The sequence below is a fragment of the Acomys russatus genome, chromosome 29, assembly GCF_903995435.1.
Source record: "Acomys russatus chromosome 29, mAcoRus1.1, whole genome shotgun sequence".
In the NCBI taxonomy this organism is placed as follows: Eukaryota; Metazoa; Chordata; class Mammalia; order Rodentia; family Muridae; genus Acomys; species Acomys russatus.
Genome location: NC_067165.1, coordinates 8,313,341 through 8,337,973, shown reverse-complemented (window position 1 = coordinate 8,337,973; position 24,633 = coordinate 8,313,341). Strand labels below are relative to the sequence as shown.

Below are 24,633 nucleotides of genomic sequence, written 5' to 3'. Positions count from 1 at the left end.
TTAATAATTAAAAAAGAAAAAAGTGAATAAATAAAAACTTTAAATCCATAAGATATTTTAGCTCAAAAAAAAATAATTTCCTTTATTTATGGACTACAATTTACTGTAGCTTTCCAATGATGTGTTATAAGAAACAATAAAACAAAAAACACTCAAATTGTTAAAAAACAAAAAGTCTTCCTTAGCAAGAAGTAACTAGCTACAGAAACATGTCTATGCTGTACTTAGCTATCCATTTAGTGCCATAACTATGACAGTCAGCATGATTAATAACTCTTTCTCTTTAGTTACTTATGAACATTAAATCTTTAATGCTTCCTGAAGCTATAGTCGAATTCTACATAGCTCAGACTGCCTTGAACTCATAATCCCCTTGCTTGCTTGTTTAGAGAACTGAGATTGCAGATAACACCATGGTGGCTTTCAGTGAAATTCTGGCATTTATAAGCATCATATATTTACCGGTTGCAGTGGCACACGCCTGTAATCTCAGCACTTAGGGAGGCAGAGGCAGATGGATCTTTGTGAGTTCAAGCCCAGCCTGGTCTACAAAGCCAGCCCAGGACAGCCAAGGCTACAGAGAGACCCTGTCTTGAAAAACAAAACAAAACAAAACAACAACCCCCCCCCAAAACAAAAACAAAAAAAAAAAAGGTCTATTTTTGTTAGGTGTGGTGTTATATGACAGTTACCCCAGCATTTAGGAGGTTGAAATAGTCGACTCAGGCATTTGAAGCCAGCCTTAGTTACACAGTGTGATACTGTCTCAAACGAATGAAACCAAATCAAACAATCAAACAGTAACAGAAACCAAGCACTTGTTGATAATATATATGTAAATTTATATGACTATATCATTAAAAAACTCTATCAGAACTACTGAGCCGTCTTCCTAGCATCAGGAAGTACTATGTCAATGTATATATATTTAAAAGTATTGTTTGTTTAGTAAGTTTTGCTTTATTTAGTCTTTGCATTAGAGAGATTGCTTTATCTTTGTAGGTCTGAATGATGGCTGATTTCCGCTTTAAGAAACTGGCACATAGGGCTGGAGAGATGGCCCAGTGGTTACGAGCTCTGTCTGCTCTTCCAGAGATCCTAGTTAAATTCCCAGCAACCACATGGTGGCTCACAACCACCTATAAGGTGATCTGGTGCCTTCTTCTGGCAAGTAGGTGTACATGCAGACAGTGCATCCATAAATAAATAAATCTTAAAAAAAAACATAGGTGAGAATCTGTATCATATTTACACTGTTAGCTCTGCAAAAAAATTATGGGTGTAACACAGTGAGATTTTAAGCAGAAGAAAGCAAAAGCAGTAGGCTGATGAGAAAAGATTTAGCTTAAGGATGTTTCTTCCTTACAGATTTCATATAACCATGAATTCAACAATTTCTTTTGACAACAATACCAAAACAAACAAACAAACAACAATAACACCTGCCATGAGCTAAAAATATACTCTTTCTGTGATTTAAAAGTACTTTAATTTTTGAGTCAGAGTCTTATATATAACTCAGACTGGCCTCAAGCTTGTAATCTTCTGCCTCTGCCTCATGAACATAATTTCAATTATAGGCATGCAGTCACTATGTCAGTGCTGTTGCTAAATACCAAGTAAAAATCTCCTAAAATATGTCTACACTGTTCCTGTGGCTCATTTTATTCAGGGTCCCCTAGTACATTTTTAGGATTCTCCCTCTCTCACACACGCGCACACGCGCGCGCGCACACACACACACACACACACACACACGCATGCGAGCACACACACACAGAGGGGGCGGGAATGAGTATGAATATTTAGTGTACTCTTCCAGTCTTGCCTTATTTCTATCTGGACTGTGCCCACTACTGACACAAGTCAATCAGATATTAGACTGGAAGGGACTAAGCTTTAAAAGGGTAAATAATAGATCAGAAATTAAATATTACAGATGTCTGATTACCAAGCATAGGTCTCATCCATAGCTAAAAACAAACCAAAACCAGTGTTAATAAAAATTTAATTCATTTACATGTCACAACTCATTTATTGTTTGTAGCCAAGCTTTAACCAAAAATATATTGCCAAGAAGAAAAACAAGCTGGGTCTGGTGGTGCATGCCTTTAATGCCAGCACTCAGGAGGTAGAGGCAGGTGGATCTCTGTCAGTTCAAGACCAGCCTGGTTTACAAAGCAAGTCTCAGACAGCCAGGCTGTTATACAGAGAAAGTCTGTCTCAACAAACAAACAAACAAACAAGCAAACAAACAAACAAACCTCTGTGCAGACTCTAGCCTTATAATGTGCACTTAGTGGAGGCTCAATAAACATAAGAGCCAGCTATTTTCTGGGCCACAAAGGTGTTAGGTGTTGGTCTGGTGCTATGCATCCTGATGCTAATAACTGGCTCTCAAGATCTGGTGGCTGCCTATATGAGCACGTTCTCACATACACCTGTCCTTGTTGTATAAACCTTGCTCCACCTATTTAAAGTAGAACTTGTAATCTCCCTTGGAGAAGGGAGAGATGTGGAGTTCACAGGCCTGGGCACAGACTACAAGGAAAGAGAGAGAAAAACAGGTACAGAAGCAGGGAGAAAGAAAGAAGAGGTCTAGATGGGTTAGTGTGGAAAGGATCAGCACGGATAGAGGGAAGTAGCCCTTGGTAGACTTCTTCAGTCTGCCTACCTATGATGTCATTGCTTACCTGCCATGGGGGCATGCTCCTGCCCAGGGCCATAGAAAAGGACACACTGTCCATGTGTCACCCCTCCACCTCTCCTCCTCCTCTTCTTCTTCCTGTCTCTGTCTCTCTCTGGGGTACCCCTTCCCTTTTTCCTCCCCCCTGCCCATGCTCATTTAATAAACTCCATATAACATAATATCTGATACCTTGAATCTATTATCATCTTACATCTGTATATAAAATCAATGTTATATTTAATAGTTACGGCAGTAAGATATAAGGTATAATTAGGTACCAGGTAGCAGACATTATGTTGTAGAGGAGTTTATTAAATGAGGCATGGGGGGAAAAGGAAAAGGGGAAGGGGTACCCCAGAGAGAGACAGAGACAGGAAGAGTAAAAAGAAGAGAGACAGGGGAGGAGGAGGAGGAAGAAGAGGGAGAGGAAGAGGAGGAGGAGGAGGAGGAAAGAGAGAGAGAGAGAGAGGTAAGAGAGGGAGGGGGCAAGGTAGGACTGTCCTTTTACATAGCCCTGGGCAGGTAAGCAATTGACATGACAGGTAGGTGGGCTGAAGCAGAATACTAACAGCCCTGACAGGAATGATTAAAGCAGATGGCCTGGGATGGGGTCTGGGAAGTGATCAGGAAAGTTAGGGGCTAAATATGTGCCCAGTCCCAGGTTAAATGAGGCTATTCTAAAATATAATAGGTGTCTGTATCTTTATTGTTTATGATAGTGGGCTAGATAGTACCGCCATAATTATAGGCTAATTATTAGATACTTTTATATTTTCTACAATACCAAGGAATGATTCAAGAATACAAATATGTTTCATGCTTGAGTATAATGAAAGTCTTACACTTGCACATAGCTTATCTCTGGGGGTACTAATATAAAGGAAGGAGTGAGATAATCAACGTAACTCAACCAAAGAGTCATAAAAACAAGGTGATCACTACTCAAGTACTTCTACAACAGTTCTTACAGAAGAATGAATGAACAAATGAACAAAAGAAAGGAAGGAAGAAAGGAAAAGGAAAGAAACACAGTCTGCCTGGCTTTGAACTTGCAATGCCTTAGTATCCCAAGTTCCGGAGTTAAAGCATGAGCCATTGTACTTGGCCATGAAAGTAGAGTTACAAGTAACTTCAGGCCAGGTAAGCTATCCCTTGTATCATTGATTAACACAGCCTTCTAATTATTTTGAAAGGCAAGATTACAGTTACAAACAAACTATTTCTTGTCACAGATTCAGGAGATAGCAAACCATTATAATCTGCATGGTTCCAAAAGAAATACTTAAACTTAGACGCAGCTTTTTGTGGTGGTCGGAATGAAAATGGCAGCCACGGACTTATAGGGAGTGACATTATTGGAGTTATGGCCCTGCTGGAAGAAATGTGTCACTGGGGCAGGCTTTGAGGTCTCAAGTAGCTCAGGTCAGGCCAGTGTCTGATTCTCTTCCTGCTGCCTGCTGACCCAGACACAGAACTCTTAGCTATCTGAACAGCACCATGTTTGTCTGCATGTAGCCATGCTGCCTGTCATGACAATAATGGACAAAAACCTCAGCCAGACACAATTACATGTTTTCTTTTCTAACAGTTACTATGGTCATGGTGCCTCTTCACAGCAACAAAACCCTAACTAAGACACTTCTCTAGAAAACTTTATCACCTATATGATAATGTTCATGAAAACACTAAACACATAGAAGTCTTACCCTTTTATAGTTAAATTTCAATTATGGGAGCCTTGAATTTTTTATGTGACCTTCGTTAAATTTTGTACTCAGTATTGAATAAATTAAAGTCAATTATTTTACCAATGAACTACAAGAAACACAAATTAAGATGAAAGAATGAAGTAAAAATATGCATGTACATACTGTGCATTTATATTATTTATTATACAGCATAATCTGTAAATCTGATACTAATGAGACTCAAGATATAAATGGCTGAGGAATGTGTTTAGTGAATTACTGCCACTCAATGCCTCCGCTCCTCTCAGGGTAAATGTAATCTTGGATGGCAACACAACTATTATTACAAATTCCTAACTAAGTACGGTGCTTCATTAATTCAAAATGTCACTGTCGATTTATAAAGTAACATATAAACATCTTCCTACCATATACATGGCTGTCTTTCCTTCAAAGTAAATAGCACACTGACTATATAGAAAAAATCACAACCTGAATATCTATGGAAATAAAAAACCTAATAACCTAAAGAGCTAACACCAGTGGCTGAAGATGTGGCTGGCTCCTATGGCATACAGTGGCATGGGTAGACACAGGAGACCCTGTCTCAGTGGAAGCCTGAGACACAATGGAGGGTGGGAAGTCTCTCTTAGAAAACAAAACAGGAGAAACCAAAGCTAGTCATAGTACTGTATATCTGTTAACATGGGTGCCTTATGTTTATATCACAGAATCAAACATTGCCTTTTCAAGGTAACTTATTTCACGTAAATTCTTCCAAACATACATATAGTTAATCAATTAACAAACAGTTGTCAAGTACTGAATTTGTCCTAGGTATAAGGAGATGGAGTTATAAACATGAGTAAAAAATGACCCCTAATAAAAGCAAAAACCATAACTGGGCCAGGTGTGGTGGCACTCACCTTGAATCCCAGCACTAGGAGGCAAAAGCAGGCAGATCTCTGTGAGGTTCAGGTCAGCCTGGTCTACAATTTGAGTTCCAGGAAGCCAAAGCTACATAGGGAAACCCTACCTCAAAACAAACACTCAAAACAGAACCAATCTCTACCTCATCCCAAGCAAAGCAAGCAAACAAAACCCTCCTAACTGAATGGATGACAGAGCTAAATAAAGCAAAATACACTAGTATAGGCTTATATTAAAAATGTCTACAGTTTCACATTTGGAATAACTAAAGAGTATTCTACTGAAAAGACACATGATACCTAGGAATTTTATCATTGCTTAGAATCACCTTCTTCCTTTGCTCTTCTACAGAAAAATTTAAAAACTAAAAAGAAAATTAAAGCATAAGTTTACAAATATCCAAAAGCTTAGCACTTCAAATTAACAAATGATAATATATGCTTCATATTTTTATTATAGATTGGTTTTTTTTTAATCAAGAAATTTCTTGACTTAGCAAGTGCTACTGATTAAGGGATTGTTAAGACAGCTACCAGCTGTGTGACCTTGGGTTTATAACATTGACCCTCAGTTTTCTCATTTAAAACTGGTCATCCCAACTCAGGTTGGATTGTCTTGTATTTGACCCTCCACATCCATGATCTACAACACAGCTTTTGATTGGATTGGATGACCTAGAGCAGTGGTTCTCAACCTTCCTCGTGCTGCAACCCTTTAATGCCGTTCTTCGTTGTTACAGGATCTTTGATCCCATTGTGATCCCTGAGATTGAACTGTAAATCCCTGTTTCTTGTGGTTGAACCAACCCTAACATACCTTTAATGCAAAAACTTTCTGTTTATTGTAAATAGGTGATTCAGGTGTGGTTCAGCAAGCCTTACACATGTCTTTAATCCAAAAGCTTTCTGTACACAGGATTTAATAAAGTTAACCCCAGGTCAAGAGGCAGAGCAAGAAACCAGCTGACAGGGATTAAAGAGTAGAAGAAACTCTTGAGTTGAGGGCTTTTTAAGACAGCATGTAGAAGTAGAAGGGGTCTTTTGAGTCTGTGGTGCTCTGGCTTCTTTAGCTTGGGATTTTAGCTTGGCTCTTAGCTCTCTAGTTCCTGAACTCCTCAGCTACTTGGCCTTTTGGGGCTTTGAGCTAGCAAGCCTTTGGCCTTGGGTTTTTTTGGCCGTTTCTTCCTGGGCTGCCAGCTAAGCAGGAAGGTCAGCTGGGTGCTTTGTCTGCGTCTCTGAGCTAGCAGGGTTTTCACCACACCATCTGGCTCCTGAGTCTTTATTAGTAAAATAGAACGATCTGGGATTTTCAATTGAAGCACTTCATGTTGTGACTGCATAAAATTATTTCGTTGCTACTTCATAACTGTAATTCTGCTGTTATGAGTCATAATGTAAATATCTGTGTTCTCTGATGGTTAGAGGTGATCCCTGTGAAAGGGTCATTTGACCCCCAAAGGGGTTATACCCCACAGATTGAGACCTGTTGATCTAGAAGTACAACCAGGAGACCATAATAATGAAAGAAAATGTAGCTCTTCTTTTATGTACACCATACCAAACCCTAAAGTTGACAATATCTCTATCAAATCCATTCCTCAGCACAGTTCCTCCTATTAAGCCTATATAAAAAGGAATGATAAAAACCTACACAGTTGCTGGGCAGTGGGAGCGCAGGCCTTTAAAGCCAGTACTTCGGAGGCGGAGACAGGTGGATCCTGGGTATGAGGCCAGCCTGATCTACACAGTGAGTTCCAGGATAGCCAGGGCTACACAGAGAAACCCTGTCTTGAAAAAACAAAACACCCTATATAGTAAGCAGAATTTCCTAAGCCAAAGTTTGCAAACTGGCCATTGAATTATTTTCTTGCAAATTGAACTGTCCAGCCCCCTAAATCTAGTAAAATGTAAGCAATCATAAATTTAAATAAATCTTTAGAACTTGGATTCATGGCAAGTAATGACCAAAGAGTCACGCTGATGGCATAAGAAACCTTGGCAGATCTAGAATGGCATCTTTACCATCCTCTACCTATCAGTCACGATATAGTCACACATCACCACTGACAGACCACCTCACCAACCTCCTATGGACATTGCACTTCACCTCTCATCTTACCTCATCTTTTATGTCTTCCTGTTGTTGAGCTGAGAAAATCTCCATTGCAGCCATCAGTCTCATCATTAACTCATCCACCGTCGTATTACCTAACGAGACACGAGATTCCAAGCTCTTAATAACATCTTATAAACTTCAAGTTATTAAAAATGAAACATCATTTTTCAATAAAGAAATTATCAGCATTAGAAATTACAGACTGGAATGCTAGTATTTAAAATACTTTTATTCAAATGTTTCACATATTTGACAAACACTGGTAGTTGAAATTTTAGAAAAATCAGATTTGGAGCAGCTTTAATTAACATATTTTAGCACCAGAAACAAGACTGTCCAAGCCATGAAGTTAAAAGGTCCTTTCAATTTATAAAAACAATGATGTTCATAACATTAGCAACTGTTAGCAATTGCTAACATGTCTGTGATTAGGTTAAATTACTTTATGCTTTCACCTCATTTACTCTATACAATTTTATGAAGAAGTAATTATACTTTACATTTTCAAGAGAAGAAAAAACTACCTTGAAATGGCTGAAGAAACCCACTCAACCAAGATGAAGGCAGTAATCTCAGGGTTAATACTTGAAGCCAGGTGGGTATACTTCAGGCGACAGTCCCTCCTCCCTCTTCTTCCTGACCCTCAGCCCCCAACTCCCACCAATGTGGAGCTGGAGACTCACATGCTAGATAACCACTTACCACAAAACTATGCAAAAAGCACCCCTCCCTGCAAGTCACTGTACTTGGAATCATTGCTAAAAATTCTCTGGCAAAACAAATAGGAATCCAATGTTTGAAAAAAGTCTACTTCTCAATGAATATTTTCCCTTTCTGTTTTCAAATGAATGACTAGACTATGATCTTTATGAACAGTGGTTTAAAGATGCTTAATTTTTCCTTAATGTTATTTTACTCCCTAAATCTAAAAAAATTATAACATGCATAAATAACATCTTCCAAATGCATATAATTTTGCTTAGGATGACCTACAAATGAGAAATTCATGAGGTTACATGAGGGAGATCTCTCTTTTCAAACCTACAGGAAGAAAAAGACAGATTCCCCAGGGCCTGTGATATCAGCATGCCACAGTAATGAAATGACGTCAGGGCGATAAAGAACAAGCACTCTTGATGGTGCTTTTCAGGACAGGACTTGGTCAATATGATTTTTCAATGGCCTTTCTCCCAATGTCCCTTATGGTCACTGGCAGCGTAGGGTTAGGGGGGCATCTGTGGTACTCAGCAAACAGAATGGCCCAGTTTGGTCATAGCACTACTATTCTCTCAAGTAAGTTATGGGACACACACTATCTAGGCACTAAGGAAACAGAATTGGCCGTGTACTAAAAGTTGCAATAAAAATTATGCTACTCACAAGCTATACGATGTAGTTCCTAGAAACTGTCTAGCTCATAAAAAGGGCTCCATAAGTATGTGCTTAAGAAGGAAATGAATAAGAGGCTAGAACAATGGCTCAGTGGTTAAGAAAATGGTGTAGTCTCAACAGGTATGGCCTCCATAGACTCATGTGTTTGGAAGCTTAGCCCATAGGGAGTGGCACTATTAGGAGGTGTGGCCTTGTTGGAGGAAGTGTATCACTGTGGGGGCTTTGAGCTACACCAAGTGTGGCACACAGTCTCCTTTAGGTGTAGAACTCTCAGCTCATGTAGCACCATATCTGCCTGCAGGCCATCATGCTTTTCACCATGATGATCATGTGCTAAACCTCTGAAACAGCTCCAGTTAAATGTTCTTCTTTATAAGAGTTGCAGTGGTCATGGAGTCTCTTTGCAGCAATGAAACCCTAAGGCCGAGTACTTGCTGTTCTTCCAGACGACCTAGGTTTGATTCCCAGAACCCACCAGGCAGCTAACAACTGTCTATAGCTCCAGGTTCAGGGGATTCGGCTACCTTCTTCCAGCCTCTGAGGATACCAGGGACACATGTGATGTATAGACATACATGTAGGCAAAACACTCATATATATATATAAAATGAAAGTAAATCTTTTTTTAAAAGAATGAATACATACACGAGTGAGTAGATTATAGCTAAGGATCAATCTTCTTATTCTCAAAGGGAAGACAATTCTCCTCTGCAACATTCTTTCAAGTAGCAGAGATAAAGTATCACCTGCCTGGTACAGTCATTGGTAGTTATTACTAATACATATGACAGATGGCAAAAAGAAGTTTCTGAACATTCTGTAGATTTTGTCATTGGGTAAGACTGAGTTTCCATATCGCCCGTGTAAGTAGCAGTGACTGTGAGTCTGAATCTGAGAAGAGTATGTTACAGCATGTACTCGTGGTGGTCTGAAGGAGAACCGCCTGCACAGGCTCATGCGTTTGAATACTTGGTCCCCAGCTGGAGATGCTGCACAGGTAGGATATGGAGCCTTGATGAAGGAGGTAAGTAGCAGAGGGCATGCTGGCCTCACTTCCAGTTTGTTGTTTCATGTGTTACAAAATGTGGTTAGAGCAGGAAGCTGGCTGATCACATTTCATCACACAAGAAGCAAAGAACAAATTAGGGTAGAGAGAGGCTACATATCCTCAAAGCTTGCCTCCAGTGACACACATCCTCCAGCAAGGCCACAACCTCCTGAAGGTTCTACAACTTCCCCAAACAATTGACTAGATGCCAAGATCAAATACCCGAGGCTATGAAGGGAATGTCTTGTTCAAAGCATCATAGCCACTGACATTCTATTAGAAACTTTACAAAAGGGCAGGGAGGTGGGGGGAAAGGGCTGGGAAAGTGGCTCAGTGGGTAAAGGTGCTGGCAGAAAACCCAATAACCTGAGTTCAGCCCATGAAACCCACATGGTGAAGAAGAGAACACATACATACAACAAATAAATATAATGCAAGAATTTTTAAAAATTAAAATAAAATATTTATAACATCTACATCAATTCATTTAAAAGTAACAGTGACTGTAAAGAACTGACGTTTTTTAAAAACAAAAACAAAAAACCAAACTTACTACAGGAAAAAAAAGGTTAGAATAACATGGTTGTAACATTTTCAAAGTATTTCTGTACTATCTGGCTCAATAGAAAACAATTATAGCTTTATATTTATTCTATGTTAAACTAATGAAAATATGCTGTACTAGTTGAAGTTTATGAAGAATATGTGGCCTTCTGCAGATATGTAGTCAGAAAAAGAAAAAATGTTTTAATGGGTATTTGTAGTTATATTTCTTTGATGCTACTCACCTTGACAAGAGAAGTTTTTTTTTCCAAACTAGCAGTATGTAGTATTTAAAAGTATCAAAAGGCACACTTTTGTACTGTTACACTAAAATTCTTTTCCTCTTCCCCTCAAAACTCCATGGCCTCCTTATACTGTAAAGGCTGACCTTGAACTCTTGATCTTCCTGCTTTAGCCACTGGAGTCGCTCAGATTACAAGCATACCTTACAGTACCCAGCTCCATTACCTCTGAACTGATCTTTTTTCCATGCACAATTTTATTCTACTACGCATCTGTGCTTTTCAAAAACACTACTGTGTTATGCATCTCTTCTGAATGCTGATGCACTATGTTGTAATGTATATATATATATGTATATGTATCACATTGTCGGTGCCACTGGTCCGGTACTCAGAAAAGTATTTATGCTATTAGTCTTCTACTGCAGGATATAAATTTTTTATTGAAAACTCAAATTTTATCATTGGCAACAAATAATTCCAGTTCTTTTACTTGAAAGTGACAGGTTTACTTTGTTTATTTTGTAGAAAATGTTTCTCAAATGCCCAGTCTATGTAAGCGTAATTTGTCTGTCAGGCAGTAATAATTACTTGAGGGAAGGCAGAGAGAGCAACTAGTTTAGCTCATGAAACCACACAAGTGCTTTTCTTTGAGACAACTAGAATATATTGGTTCACATCACCTAATAAAAGGGCTTAAAAAAAAAAAAGCTTTGCTTCTTCAGGATGTTCTTAAATGGCCTTTACCTTTCTTAATGGTAAGTGCGTGGCAGTGAAGGAAGGGTATTACTAACACATGGTGATCTGTGTCAGAGGCCTGACTCCTACTAAGATGACAAGTGTTTTAGAACTCATTGCTTTTGAGCCACTGGTGTAAATGTTAACACAGTAAAAGGGGCAAAACACAACTAAGTCACAAAAGTAACACAAACTAAAACAAAAGCAAAACTCCTATCTATTTATAATTAATAAAAATAACTGTGACCTTGAAGATTTCCTGAAACCAGGCTTCTGGAGCCCATGGCCCACAGCTTACAGGACACAAACTATCACAACATTTCCTCTGAAGAGGAAAACAAGAAAGAAATGTCTTCACTTTCTCCTCACCCCATGGGAATCAGCTCCCTCAGCAGGTCTTTTAAAAGGCTGCCTAAGAAATTATGCTCTGGAAAGTTATAGAAAAAACAAAATACCTGAGCTTTTGTTTTGTTTAGGCTTTGAACGCACTGGAATGCACAAATCCCCTCCCACTTCAGACTTAAATGGGGCAGAAATGAAGCACCCCAGACCCAAGCTTTAAGGTAGAGCACTTGAAAACTCTTTTTCCTGGCAGCACAGAGCAGATGGACTGTTTTTATTTAAGCTTTTCCATGAACATAGCAGTATTTTACTCTAGCTTTTGGATGCATTAGTAACAACAACAAAAACAAAAAGAAAAATTCATTCATTTTTCTTTTTTTCTTTTTTTAAAGAAAGAACATGAAAGCATAGTTAAATTTCCACAAAAATGTAAACTGGTTAAATTTACAGGAATTCCACAGCTTTTTGCCTCAGGGTTGCAACTCAACCAGAAGTCACACAAATATAGAGGAACAATTGACACATGAAAAATTCAGTTTGTAATGTATAGTCACTGGATTTTCTAGATAATTAAAGATAAGCAATTCTTTCAACTAATCTATATTACAGCTATGAACCAACAGAAATTAATGAGAAACCTGACAAATGATTATAACCTGATTGCTAGTTTTAGAGAATTAAGCATTTTTTAACATAACTTCATTGTCCTATGTCCAAGAAGCTATAAGATTCTATTGGGGTGTTACTGCTAGACTCTTAACACAGCATATTCAGTTTTCATGGTAGCTGTGTTTTTGAAGCTGTTCTTCAGGATGTTTTATATTTTAAGATACAAAGACATTTGCCAATAGCAAGAAATATGGCTAGTTTTGATGGGAAAAATAATAAGGTTATCACAGAAGACTTTATTCTGACATGACATGTACTTTACCTTGTATCACATTTAACACTTCATTAGATGATCGTTTTCCCATGATAATCAGGAAAAGTGGAAACTGATCTGTCTTTTGAGTCCGAATGGTTTGTGCAATAACACTGCCAAAGTGTCTATTGCACATTGTCAGAAATCTAAAATAAAAGAAAATCCAAAGTAAGTTTCAAACAAATTAGTAGATCTGAGATACCATTATTAATTATATAAAGCTTAGAGGGCCTGACTTACATCAGTAATGGAAAATTTTACTATGTTGAGTTTTCAACTAAACTTTTAATGGTTATTGTATAGAAAAGAAGATGGCACACCCTAAATGCTGCCAAGGGCTGACAGCACAGGATTCTTTTTAAGTCTCAACTATTTCAAGATGTACTACCTAAATTATGAGAAAACAAAGGAATTTCCAGGAGAGAATTTCTTAACTAGGATGAATAGTAAAGTGTAACACAAAGGTAAACTGACTAGCATCATTCTAAAAATAGAATTAGCAACACTTTCCTGAGTCCTTAGAATCAAGAACTACAGTGGGGCATTATGCTTCCTCTAGAAGTAGTAGGTCTTCTAGTTTTGTACTTAGTATGGAATAAAAACAACAATTCTAAGCTTTTGGCCAAAAAAGCTCAGGGATATTAGCATACTGAAGTCTAGCATTAGTATTCTTAACACGATCTGGAATAAATGAAAAAACTGATAAAGCTTTTCTCTTCTATTAGAGGACTGTTTGAAATTAGCATTTCTTTCAAGAGAAAAGGGTAGCTTATGATATGTTTTCAGATCTGATGGTAAAAAGTAAATGTCATAATAATAATGAATTATGAAAGACCAAATGCAAATATAGAATGCTTTAATAAGATCCAATTTAATAAAGTCTGTAAAAATAATGGACTTTTAATAACACAGGTCACAAAAGGCAAAACAGTGGAAATTCTGGAGACTAGCCACTGGTACTAGCTTATTAATTCTTAATTATGTTCATGAAAGGCAACTTAAATCGTGTGTTTTCTTATGCCTTATGATAATATTTTAGGTAACAACTCCTCTGAAATGTATGTTCTAGCTGATGAGCAAAGTCCTGTCGTCACATGCATTAGAAGGTAAATCTATTTGAAAAGACAAACGGTATTAAAATGTCATGTGCTCAGATTCATTTGATAACCAATTCAAAACAGAATCAAACCTCTTAATTTTTAAAGCCAATACATTTTCTGTCAATAGAATTTCATTTCAGAAATTTAGGCTGAATCTTTTGTAAAGCCCGTGCTGTGACTACAGAAAGCAGATCTTGTTAAGGACAGCTAGAACTGTCAGCTAGAGTGTCAAGACAAGTTAGCACCACTGCAGAAAGTTCACTGGGAAGCAGGTTCATATACACGTTTAGTGTGGCAATAACCAGACCTCATGCAATTTGAAATGACAAGGCCTTAAGAAATCCATTGTCGGCCATGAAATATCAGTGCCCCCATATAAATTCAAATCTTCACATTCCACAACTATTATGGGATAAAAGGTTCTCAAGCAGACTAAGCTTCCATACCAAATTTCACACTCATATAGCTTTAATTCATCAACAGGGATGTGTAGATCAGGAGACTAGCAAGTTAGGGTCTCATTTTTCTTTATGTGTCTTACTAAAATATTTGAAGTCATTCTTGACCCTGAGATGATCATTGGCAACCTCTAAAATTAAAGATGTCAAAAAACAGTTGGAATGCTATTTCCTACAAAAGGGAGAAAAATAAGTCCATGTTGCTTTCACACCAATGGATTGAGCGGATATCACATAGATGCCCATCACAGCACTAGCCTCCCTAGCTAAAAAGGATGGCCCCTGGCCTCTGAAAGGAAAGAGAAAGAAAGGAAGAAAAAGAGTACACAATCAGGAGGGTAGAAGGAAGCCTACAGAGAGAGAGACACGAGGGAGGGGATGTGAGGAAGGGAGAAACAGAAAAGGTGGAAAGGTAGGAAGGGAAGATCACATTAGCCAAAATTTTAGTTCAAAACCGGAAAAACAGACACAGTAAAAACAAGCTGTTTTAAGAGAAAAAGTATGTTTCTTATATTTGTGGTATTTTGTTCCCTTTGAACAGTTAAAAGTATTTCAGAAAACCTGGGGCGGGTAGGAGGGACACGACACTAAAACTGTCAACCCAACTGCAATTCACTCCATATTTTTCAGTCAGATGTCATGAAAAAATAAATGGTTGCTATAACTACTGGATTCCAGAAATTTCCACCAAAGTGGGAAACAATAACCATTTTGCAACTCTGGAGAATCTCTTATTTTATTTTTTAGCCGAGAGGACTTAAATAAACCAGTGACCTACTAAGCACTGACTTATTTGAAGAAAGAAGTAAGATGTTATTAGAGCTGAAGAGGCGGCTCAGTGGGAAAGGGCACCTGCGGTGGAAGCATGGGCATCTGAGTATAGATCCCCAGCATCCATGATGTAAAAAAAAGTCATAGGTGGCCACACAGCAGCAGCCTCTGCACTAAGCAGGTGGAGAGCAGCGGATTGCTAGGGCTTACTGTCCTCACAGTGGCAAAGTGGACAGAGCAGGATGCCCAGATCCTCTAGTCTCCATGCTCACATGGACTCACACCTGCACACAAATGTGCACACATCTCCAAAACCAAGTGCGCACGGGAGGGGGGCGGGGGGCGCAGGGATGCCAAATCAGCTCCCTGAAACCAAAACCTAAAATAACAAATTTGGAAAGACAAACAATAATAACATTTAAGGGGGTAAAATAAGGGAAAAAGTAAGGGAGGAAAGAAAAAAGAGCTAATGAAAGTCACAACCAAGTGTACTCTGTATCAGTACTAAATCTATTAGAACTGCTAGAAACTTAAGAGTGGAAAGATGAGATAAAATAGCTTCTATTTCAAGTTCAGAGAGAAAAATAAGCAGAACAGTAGATGGTGAGCATTTACTACTAATTTTCAGGATATGAAGTGTAGATCTTTTCTATCTGGCTAATGAAAATCAGGACTATTAGTAGTCAGATATTGTGTCTGTGACTGCCTGCTGTGTGAGTATGTGGGAGGGCAGTGTATGTGGCGGTAAGACGAGAACTGCTGGAGTCAGCTCTCTTCCGCCTCATGTGTCCTGGAGATGGAACTCAAGTTGGTAAGTTTAGTGGCAACTGCCTTTACCAACTGAGTTATCTGCTGTTTAACATTTTCATCATTAATTTTATTATTAAAATGGTATGCTCACACCCACATCAAACTTTTTTGGACAATGAAATACAGTAACGTAGGCCAATGAATTATTAACTAAACAAAAGCAGTTACTGGTTTCACTGTCAATCAAAAAATGAAAGAACAGAACCGGGCAGATAGTTCAGTAAGTAAAGTGCTTGCCATATGCAATGAGGATCTGAGTTCAATCACTATATAAAAATCCAGGTGGTGGCAGTGCTTGTAATCCTAGTCCAATGAGGGAGAGACAGGAAGCCATCTGGGGTTCTCAGGCCAGCAAGCCCACATCACTGGGGAGAATGACACGTCATAAAACAGGGAAGCTCCTGAGGAATGCCTGATTTTACACCCTGGCCTCCACATGCACATACAAATGTATACATATACGTACACACAGCAGCATCCTGAACCATGTCTTTACTATGAAAGGCTCCTCAGCAGATGAGATTTGTGTCCAACCTACTGATGACCTGCTGTGATCATTACCCAATATTTTGAGTCAAGCCTTTATACGTCATGCTTTAGCTGAAGCTGCTCACCCATTGCTTTTGATTTGGTTTAACAAAGTCTTTCCCTTTAAAAAAGGTCTAAGGCAGTGTTCTACCAAGGATAAGCCTCTTAGTTGACATACATGCACACATTTAGGATTTGGAGATAGAAAGAACAGAGTAAAACTAGGGGTCTTATAGGCTGTACCCAATCTCACTAACACACAACTCTTTCCTTGCCTTTTCCTTTTAGTAGGAAAATACAGTGAAAGTCCTTTATCCTTTATTATCAAGCATACCAAAAACAGGCCAGACAAAGAACATCGTTCGTACAAGTGCTCCCATCCCATCACTCAGTTCTTTCTGGAGTTCTTGTTGGAAATGCTCTTCAGCACTGCTGGGATAACCCCCTCTGCCCTTTGAGGTAGCCCTGAGTTTTGCAGTCTTAAGCCTTTGGTCCATGCTGAGTTAGATAAACAAGTACTGAGCAAAGCTGCAGAGACTGAATACCCAGGGATCCTCAACTTCCAGTGTCCCAGGAATCACCCAGGGAGTTTCTCTAAAAGGCAAGTTTCCTTAGAGATTCTGACTCCATAGACCTGGGGTGAGGCACAGGAAGCAGCCTCTTAATGTCTTCTGCCAAGCAATGTTCACATTTTGTTCATTTCTCAAGAAACCCTTTATATTTCCTTTTAAGGTTTTGGCTGTCTCTGAAGGCGGTCAGAAAGAGTCATTCCAAAATGTTTTGAGTAATGCAGCTTCACTGAACGGTGTCTTGTTTTCTTAGGTGTAACCACTCTGAGAATGTGAATTCCCACTAGCTCCCTTAGTGCTGGCTGGGCTCAGACCTGACGTGGCACACACACGCAAACATCTCACAAGTCTATGAGCTACAGGTCACAGACAGAAAACAAAACAAGGAGTGTGAGGTTGCAATAAAAAATGCAATGTTTAGAGAAGACCTCACTGCAAAGTTGACATTTGATCAAAAGCTCAAAAGAGACGAAAGTGAAGCCAATAGCAGGCAAAGAGAACAAATACAAAGACATTACAATTAAAGAGCCGCGTGTATGAAAGGGAACAAGAACTTAGGTTACCTCATTCAATATATTTTCCAGTTTCATTCAGTTATGTGAAAATCTCCTTTTTCTTTACAGCTAAATAAAACTCCACTGTGCATGTGCATTACTCCCCTATCATCTAGTCACCAGGCGAAGGGCAGCTAGATGGCTCCCACTTCCTAGCTATTATGAGTAGAGCATTAATGAACACCACTGATCAACTATCTACGGAGTAGGATACTAAGTCCTCTGGGCATATGCCAAAGAATGGTAGAACTAAAGTCTTATAGACCTATTTTTAGCTTTTTGAGAGTTCTCCACACTGATTTCCATAGAGGCCACACTGGTTTGCAAAGCCACCAATGGCGAGTCAGGATTCCTTTTTCCTGGAATCCTCACCAGCATTTGTTGTCAGTTGTTTTCTTGATTTTAGTCATTCTGACTGAGGCAAAATAAAAATCTCAAAATACTTTAAATTTGTATTTTCTGATTGGTAAGGATGTTGATCATAGCTCTGAATCTAAAATAACACTAAGGATTAGGAAAAGCCATATCGAAACATTATTTTATAAGCTTAATTAAAAACACATGCCAAGCATGGTGGCACAGACCTTTAATCCTAGCACTTAAGAGGCAGAGCTAGGGGGATCTCTGTGAGTGAGGCCAGCCTGGTCTACAAAGAGAGTACAGACCAACCGAGGCTACACAGAGAAACCCTGTCTCGAAAACAAAAAACAAAAAAAAACAAGACATAGTTAACATGGAGTTATGCCACACAGGGTAATAATGCTCCCCAAGAAGCACAGGAGTCTGTGATACTAATAGAAACCCCACTGTCAGGCACGGGAAACCTCCCTTTGAGTGTTAGTCATGGGATTCTAACAGACTCCAGGCAACAGAGCCTACTGCCATTCGCTTGGTTGCCTCCAAGAGGCTGAAGATAAGACCCTACTCCTGAAGACACCACACACTTCAGACACAGGATGTGGAGTAATCAAGCTGGAAGTGAGCTGGAAGCCTCCTACCCAAGGACCAATCTCATAGAATACAAACATGCTATAAAACTGCCAAGGGAAGAAGACAATAAACAGTCCTAGAATAGCTCATAGTTGTAAAACCTACAAACAACAACGACAGGTCTGGCAAAATATCTCCAATAATTGCAATCGTCACACTACTACCTTGGAGGCAATTGACAACTGTCAATTGTACCTAAATACACTCCACAGGAAGATTTCAGGTCTAGTTACAGCGAACCTAGACAACTACCTGTGGATAATTACCTTTGAGGAGAATCCGCTACTGCCATTTTCTTAGCTGTACTCGGAATATTTATCCTGATGCCCACAGATAAGGATAGCTCTTACCTCTCATCAAATAATTCCTTTTTTTTTTTTTTTTAATAAAACACAGAGAAACTATTATAGAAATACACAACTGGCTAAAATGCAGAGAATTGGGTGCCTAGCCCCAACTGGTACATCTATAATGCAACCCCTACACCTAAGACCCAGAGATCATATAGAATAGGGGTGAAAAGAGTATAAAAGGCAGATACTGGCTGCTACATAGTGTCTTCTAGACATGCCTGGCATTTTGTACTCATGAAATTGCAACAATATGGTTGCTGATGCTGACACAGCACCAGCATGATGACAATACCAGTTAATACACCAGTGTGGACAGGAACACATGACAGGGCCTTACGCCAGATGAAGAGCTACAGGAAATCAGTGGCTGCAGAAAAGGACAATGAGCTTTCTCCAGAGACAAGCCACCTAAATAAATGTACAAAATAAAAGCGACACTAAACAGGCTAAGTAGATGGCGTATTTTTAGTGGTGTGAGTGTGTGTGTGTGTGTGTGTGTGTGTGAAGTACAACAAAAGGAACTGTAAAAACAGAGGTCATGAACTCGAGAAGGAATGGGAAGGGTTGGAGGGAGGGAGGGAGGGAGGAAGGATGAAATTCTGAAAAACTTTAATTTAAAAAAGTTCACAAGGCTGGGAGGTGGTGGCACACACCCTAACTCCCAGCACTCAGGAGGCAGAGGCAGATGAATTTCTGGGTTCAAGGATAGTCTGGACTACAAAGGAAGTTAGGATAGCCAGAACTGCACAGAGAAACCTTGCCTTGAAAAATCTTAAAAAAAAAAAAAAAAACTTCACAAAAAGATGAGTATGGCTACAGGAAAAAAAACCATAGTCAATAAACAGAGGGGCCTGCTAGATATATGATAAGATAATGATTTTTATCCTAAGGACACTGAGAACATTTTGGCTTTGACTAATCAAATTATCTAAACAGTAATCTGGTCTATGGCCAGGGCTTGGATTTAATAGTTTAGATTATATTCTAGGAGAAAATACAGAGAATAAGAGATGAAAATTTACAATACAAGGTTATGTTCCTGGGCCATTACCAGGAAATGAATCTCCTCTTATCCACCTCTGTACACGATACCTAATTCTAACACGTATTTATGTATGGATGGGCCAATTAATGCTTTCAAGTAACCTTTATCTGCACTATGACAAATGCTGGAAATACAGTTTTCTTCCTCTTCTTTTGTTTGTGTGTGTGTGTGTGTGTATGTGTGTGTGTGTGTGTTTTCTAACTACTTCTGAAATGTTTAATTAAAACATAGTATGAGTTATGATGGTCTTCAGGGTTCCCATGAGTTCTACCTTTATTTGGACCTTTAAAATAAGTAGGTGTTGATCGACAAGTTTGCTTCTAAGCTTCCTTTCTGATTTTTGTATAATTATATTTTTAAAAACTACTCATTGACTTGGGAAAGCTGCAAAACATCCAAACCTTAGCATATTTTATTGCAGGTAGCAGAGTCTTGTGAGAAGAAAAAAAAAATTAAAGACACATAAGCCTGACATTGTCATTTATTAGTTGTTTCTTTGGTCAACTTTCTCTGAGCCTCTGCTTTCTCATCTACATAATGAAGGTAATGACACCTAATTCCAGAATTAGTCTGCAGATTATCAATATTACTTCCTTCCCTTTCCTTTGTGTGCTTCAGAGTCAAAACCAGCTTCTCCTTCCTTCCTGATCAAAGACATGCTTCCTAAAATAAGCTTCCTGCTGAAAACAATGAATGCCCTTCTGTGTTGAAGTTGAAATATGTACCTGTATCTCTCATGTTGACATGTTCCTTAACTTTTTTCAACTGCCAATTTTGGAGATGTTATGATTTAATTACATAAAACATTTCAGCATTCTTTACTGCAGGGCTGGTTAGTTTTTCTTAGAATTCTGACATTTATACACAATTTTTCATTTGAAAAGAAGTTATCACTTGAGTGGATAAGAAATGTAGGAAAGTTAAGACTCCATACACAGGAAGAAAGTCTTTAAGATATAAAAGATCAACACTGCAAAGTATTAGCACTTCCATCATTCATCAAAGCTTTCGATCAATAATCCACCTGTGCCCAGCAGTTTGTAAGGGGTCACACCACGTGATACAACTGGTGCTTGACAAGCGTGAACAAGCATGTTGATTGACAGTGCAGGGCTTTCCTCTCTGGTCTATCTGCCATGTGTTACATCATCAAAAAGTAATACTTGTGGACCATACCACCTGAGCTCCCTAAAGAATTACCATTGCTGAAATAAGAATTACACTAAAGCCCCCTATTTTCTACAGGGGATTAGTATTTTAAATTTTCCTGTAAAATAATCTGTCTTTGTGAAACAACAGTAGAAAATAGCTATCACTGTTCTTAGTGATTCTCAAATAGAAAAGTCATATATAAAATTCATCCTTGAATTTAATGTCAAAAAATCTGGAAAGGCACTGTTAGAATTCCATATATGGGACAGTGACTATGATGGTAAAATGTGTGGTGAATGGTGACGTATGCCTGCGAATTCCTCCTTTTTCCCAGTCTGCTGGTAGAACTGTTGAGCAGAATTTGGTATTCTAGTAGAAAATTTAAGTGAACCTAAGTTTTTTATACATACTCATCTATTTGCCATTATTAATTGGTTTTCAATTCATTATTTGTTTTATACTATATTTAAAGTAATAAGTTATCTTATTCCAGCAGGCAAGCTGGAAATGTTAAATAAAAAGGATACATACATATATGAAAGAAGATAAGGGGCAAGAAAATCTTACCACCTTAAGCTTAACAAATTGGCATATAGTGAATGTTTATTAATAATTTTGGGGGGAGATGAACAAATGATAGAATAACTGGGATAGTAAAGGAAGGAATAACAAAGAAATGATTATGATATAAAGACAAGTATGTAAATAGCTTCATTTTAAAATATATACAGCAGCAAACTCAATCTCAACAGCCTACAAAGTTTAGAACAGCAGCTTATAGAAAAGGCTTATGAATCCCGGTAGACTGCCAAGATCATGGACTGGATTACCCACTTAACACTTAATTGTGTACCTCTGGCTGTACACAATTTCCTGCAAGCAACGTAACAATTGTTTTAAAGCTGAAAAAGCTTCTATTGTATACACAATGCCCTATTTTCTTCATCCATTCCTTTGCTGCTAAACAACCAGGTTACATAACTCAGCTGTGGTGTAAAGTGCGCTGCAGACACTCATGTGTGTTTAGTGCTCCTGTGATGAGCTAGCTTGGAGCCTGCTGACAGAAGGCCAAGGGTGGAGAGACGGGCCATATGGGGGATCTACTCCGATTTCCGAGTCACCTTCTTACTGCTGTTCATAGTGCTTGCAGTTTCTAGGTTTTCCTGTTGTCCACAGCCTGGTCAGCATTTGTTTTAGTTTTCTAAACAGGTGGCTGTTTAGATTAACTAAGATTATTATTGTGTGTGTATGTGCTTGCATGTTGGTGGTAGGTATGGATGCTATGTGCCCGTGTGGAAGTCTGTAGGGTTGATTTTTGCCTTCTACATTTATGTAGATTCTGAGAATTGAGCTCAGGACCCCAGGCATGCGTACCGAGTGCCTTTACCCACTGACCATATTATAGGCCAGGCTACACTGACTGACAAGCAAACACTGGACAAAATGTAAGAGAACCCAGTTTCCATATAATTTTATTGGTTGAATTAACATGTTTCTTTTATAACTCCTCTGGTTGACTTAATACTAGCAATTATTCCTCCAGGAACAACTATAAATAAAAAAAATTGATTAATAATGAAGCCAGATGTGATAATGCATTTAATTTCAGCACTCAGGAGACAGAGGCAGGCAGGTCACTGAGAGTTCCAGGCCATGCTTGTGATCTTTATAACAAGTTTCTGTTCCGTAAGGGCTACAAGGGCTTTTAGTAAAACCCTGTTTTTAAGAAATAAGCAAATGAACAAATAAGAAGCTTCATGAATGTAGTCTCTCTGACACTTCTAGGAGACACAAACTTCCTATTCCTCTGGTGTGTACTTGGGGACCACACAACTTCTTGTTCTCTCCATTTGGCTAGCTGTAATGACAGCAGTGGATACACTAACATGCAAGGGTGGGAAAGCTTGTGGGCATCTCGGCCATAGACAAGGAACTGTAAGCAACTGGGGCATGCTGAGAGTGGGGCAAATGGTCTTCCCAAGGGAAAAGAGCCCCACAACTGGTTACCAATATCAATGATCAGTCCTGAGATCATATATACATAGGTAACACCATACAGACTGAGCAAGTTGTATTTGTATATTTAGGAATGAATGTGTACGGGTCTGTGTAACAATAATTTTAACAAAAAAGGTGATGAATGAGAGAAAGAACAAAGGAAGGTGTGCTTGGGAGGGGTTGAAAGGAGAAAAGGGAAGAGGAAATTCATGTAAATTTACTTTCAAAAATTATTAAAAATAGAAAATTTAACAACAAAAAGTTAATAACGACAAGTTATTAAAAGAAATCTCATGCCTTTTCAACTTCAAGCAAGAAGTAAAGCAAAGAACATGATGGGACATATGTACTTGAAACATTTCATTTTATAAATGTCTTAGAATTTGTTTCAGTTGGCTATTCAAGTTTTCAGTCTACACAAACACTGGGTCAAGTAACTGACAGATAGGAGGCACTGAAGGTGAGTCCTTGTATACACTATATATAAGCAGTGGTCAGAGAATCAGAAAAGATTTAGCCACAGATCACACAGGTGCCAAGGCTTGATGTTACACTCAGACTTCATGTATCTTGAAAAGGAGAAGATACTTTCAATTCTGTACCACCAAAACATTCAAAAGCACAGAGGAAAGAGCACACAGAACAATTTAGTATTATGTTGCATGACAAAAGCAGATTTCATGCAAAGAAATTTACAGTGATATGCCTTTGTATTGGCACTTCAATAGTACTGTTTTTGCACTGTTCTTTTCTAGCAAAAATTCTCATATAGACTGCCTACTGACAACAATGAGTTAAGTGTATACTCCCTGAATAATATTAATTAGATTAATATCAACAACAGATAAGCTTTCCTACCACAAATGCTTCTGGTCCAGTGCTATTCATGTGCCGTCATGCAGTTGTAATTACAGGGCTAGGACGTGGTATGGGAAGTATCAAAGTGGGAATTAAGAACAGCTTTTTAACTGGTCATTTTAAATTACTTCAAAGGATATTTTAAAATATAATAATATTTTTAAAGAGAAAAGAATGTATTACAGATGGCTTAGGCTCGTCTGCATAGAGACTGGCTTACTCTTAAGAGTAAGAGGCCATCACCTTTCACCCATTGCCCCTTTCCCTTCCTTTCAGCACTATTAGGAAACTACTCGCAAGTGCACTCCTGGACAATGCTGAGCAGTAATTATGACTTGCTGACAAAGAGATATGAACAATTACGGAGCCCATTTTGAAACCCTACACTAATAAAGTCATTAGATGCTGCCCTTGCCATGATCCTTCTAAAAGCTTCTGAAGTTACAAGAGCACACGGCATTGTTTGCAGGGACAATTGCTGCTGGCAGAACGCAAACCTTGAGTTAAACCATGCTGCAAATTGATCTTGACATTCTGTTAAGACCGCCACTAAAAATCAAAAGCAGAGGAGAAAAGGAGAAAATGAGTGGGCAGGATGTAATCATGGAACAGGAGGGGTTCCTCCTCACCTTCTCTCCTCCCTCTTCACAAAACAAACCAGGGAGAAAATGACAAACTCTCCTGGTGTTTTGGAACCTTTATTTTAAAGCATTAATTAAGCCCTTGACCTGGGATGTTTAGGATGGCAATACACTTCCTTTAAAAGTACTGGAAGGAAAATGTTACACAAAAGGAATA

General features: G+C 38.6%; 1 protein-coding gene across 1 annotated transcript in view; it reads right to left on the bottom strand.

Moving 5' to 3' along the window:
- Faf1 (Fas associated factor 1) overlaps positions 1-24,633 on the bottom strand; it is a 296,484-nt gene that overhangs the window by 72,034 nt on the left and 199,817 nt on the right. The window contains exons 14-15 of the mRNA XM_051171269.1: positions 12,659-12,795; positions 7,426-7,514 (exon numbers count right to left, since the gene is read on the bottom strand). Coding sequence (XP_051027226.1) covers positions 7,426-7,514; positions 12,659-12,795 — 226 coding nt within the window. The remainder of the gene's footprint in view (positions 1-7,425; positions 7,515-12,658; positions 12,796-24,633) is intronic.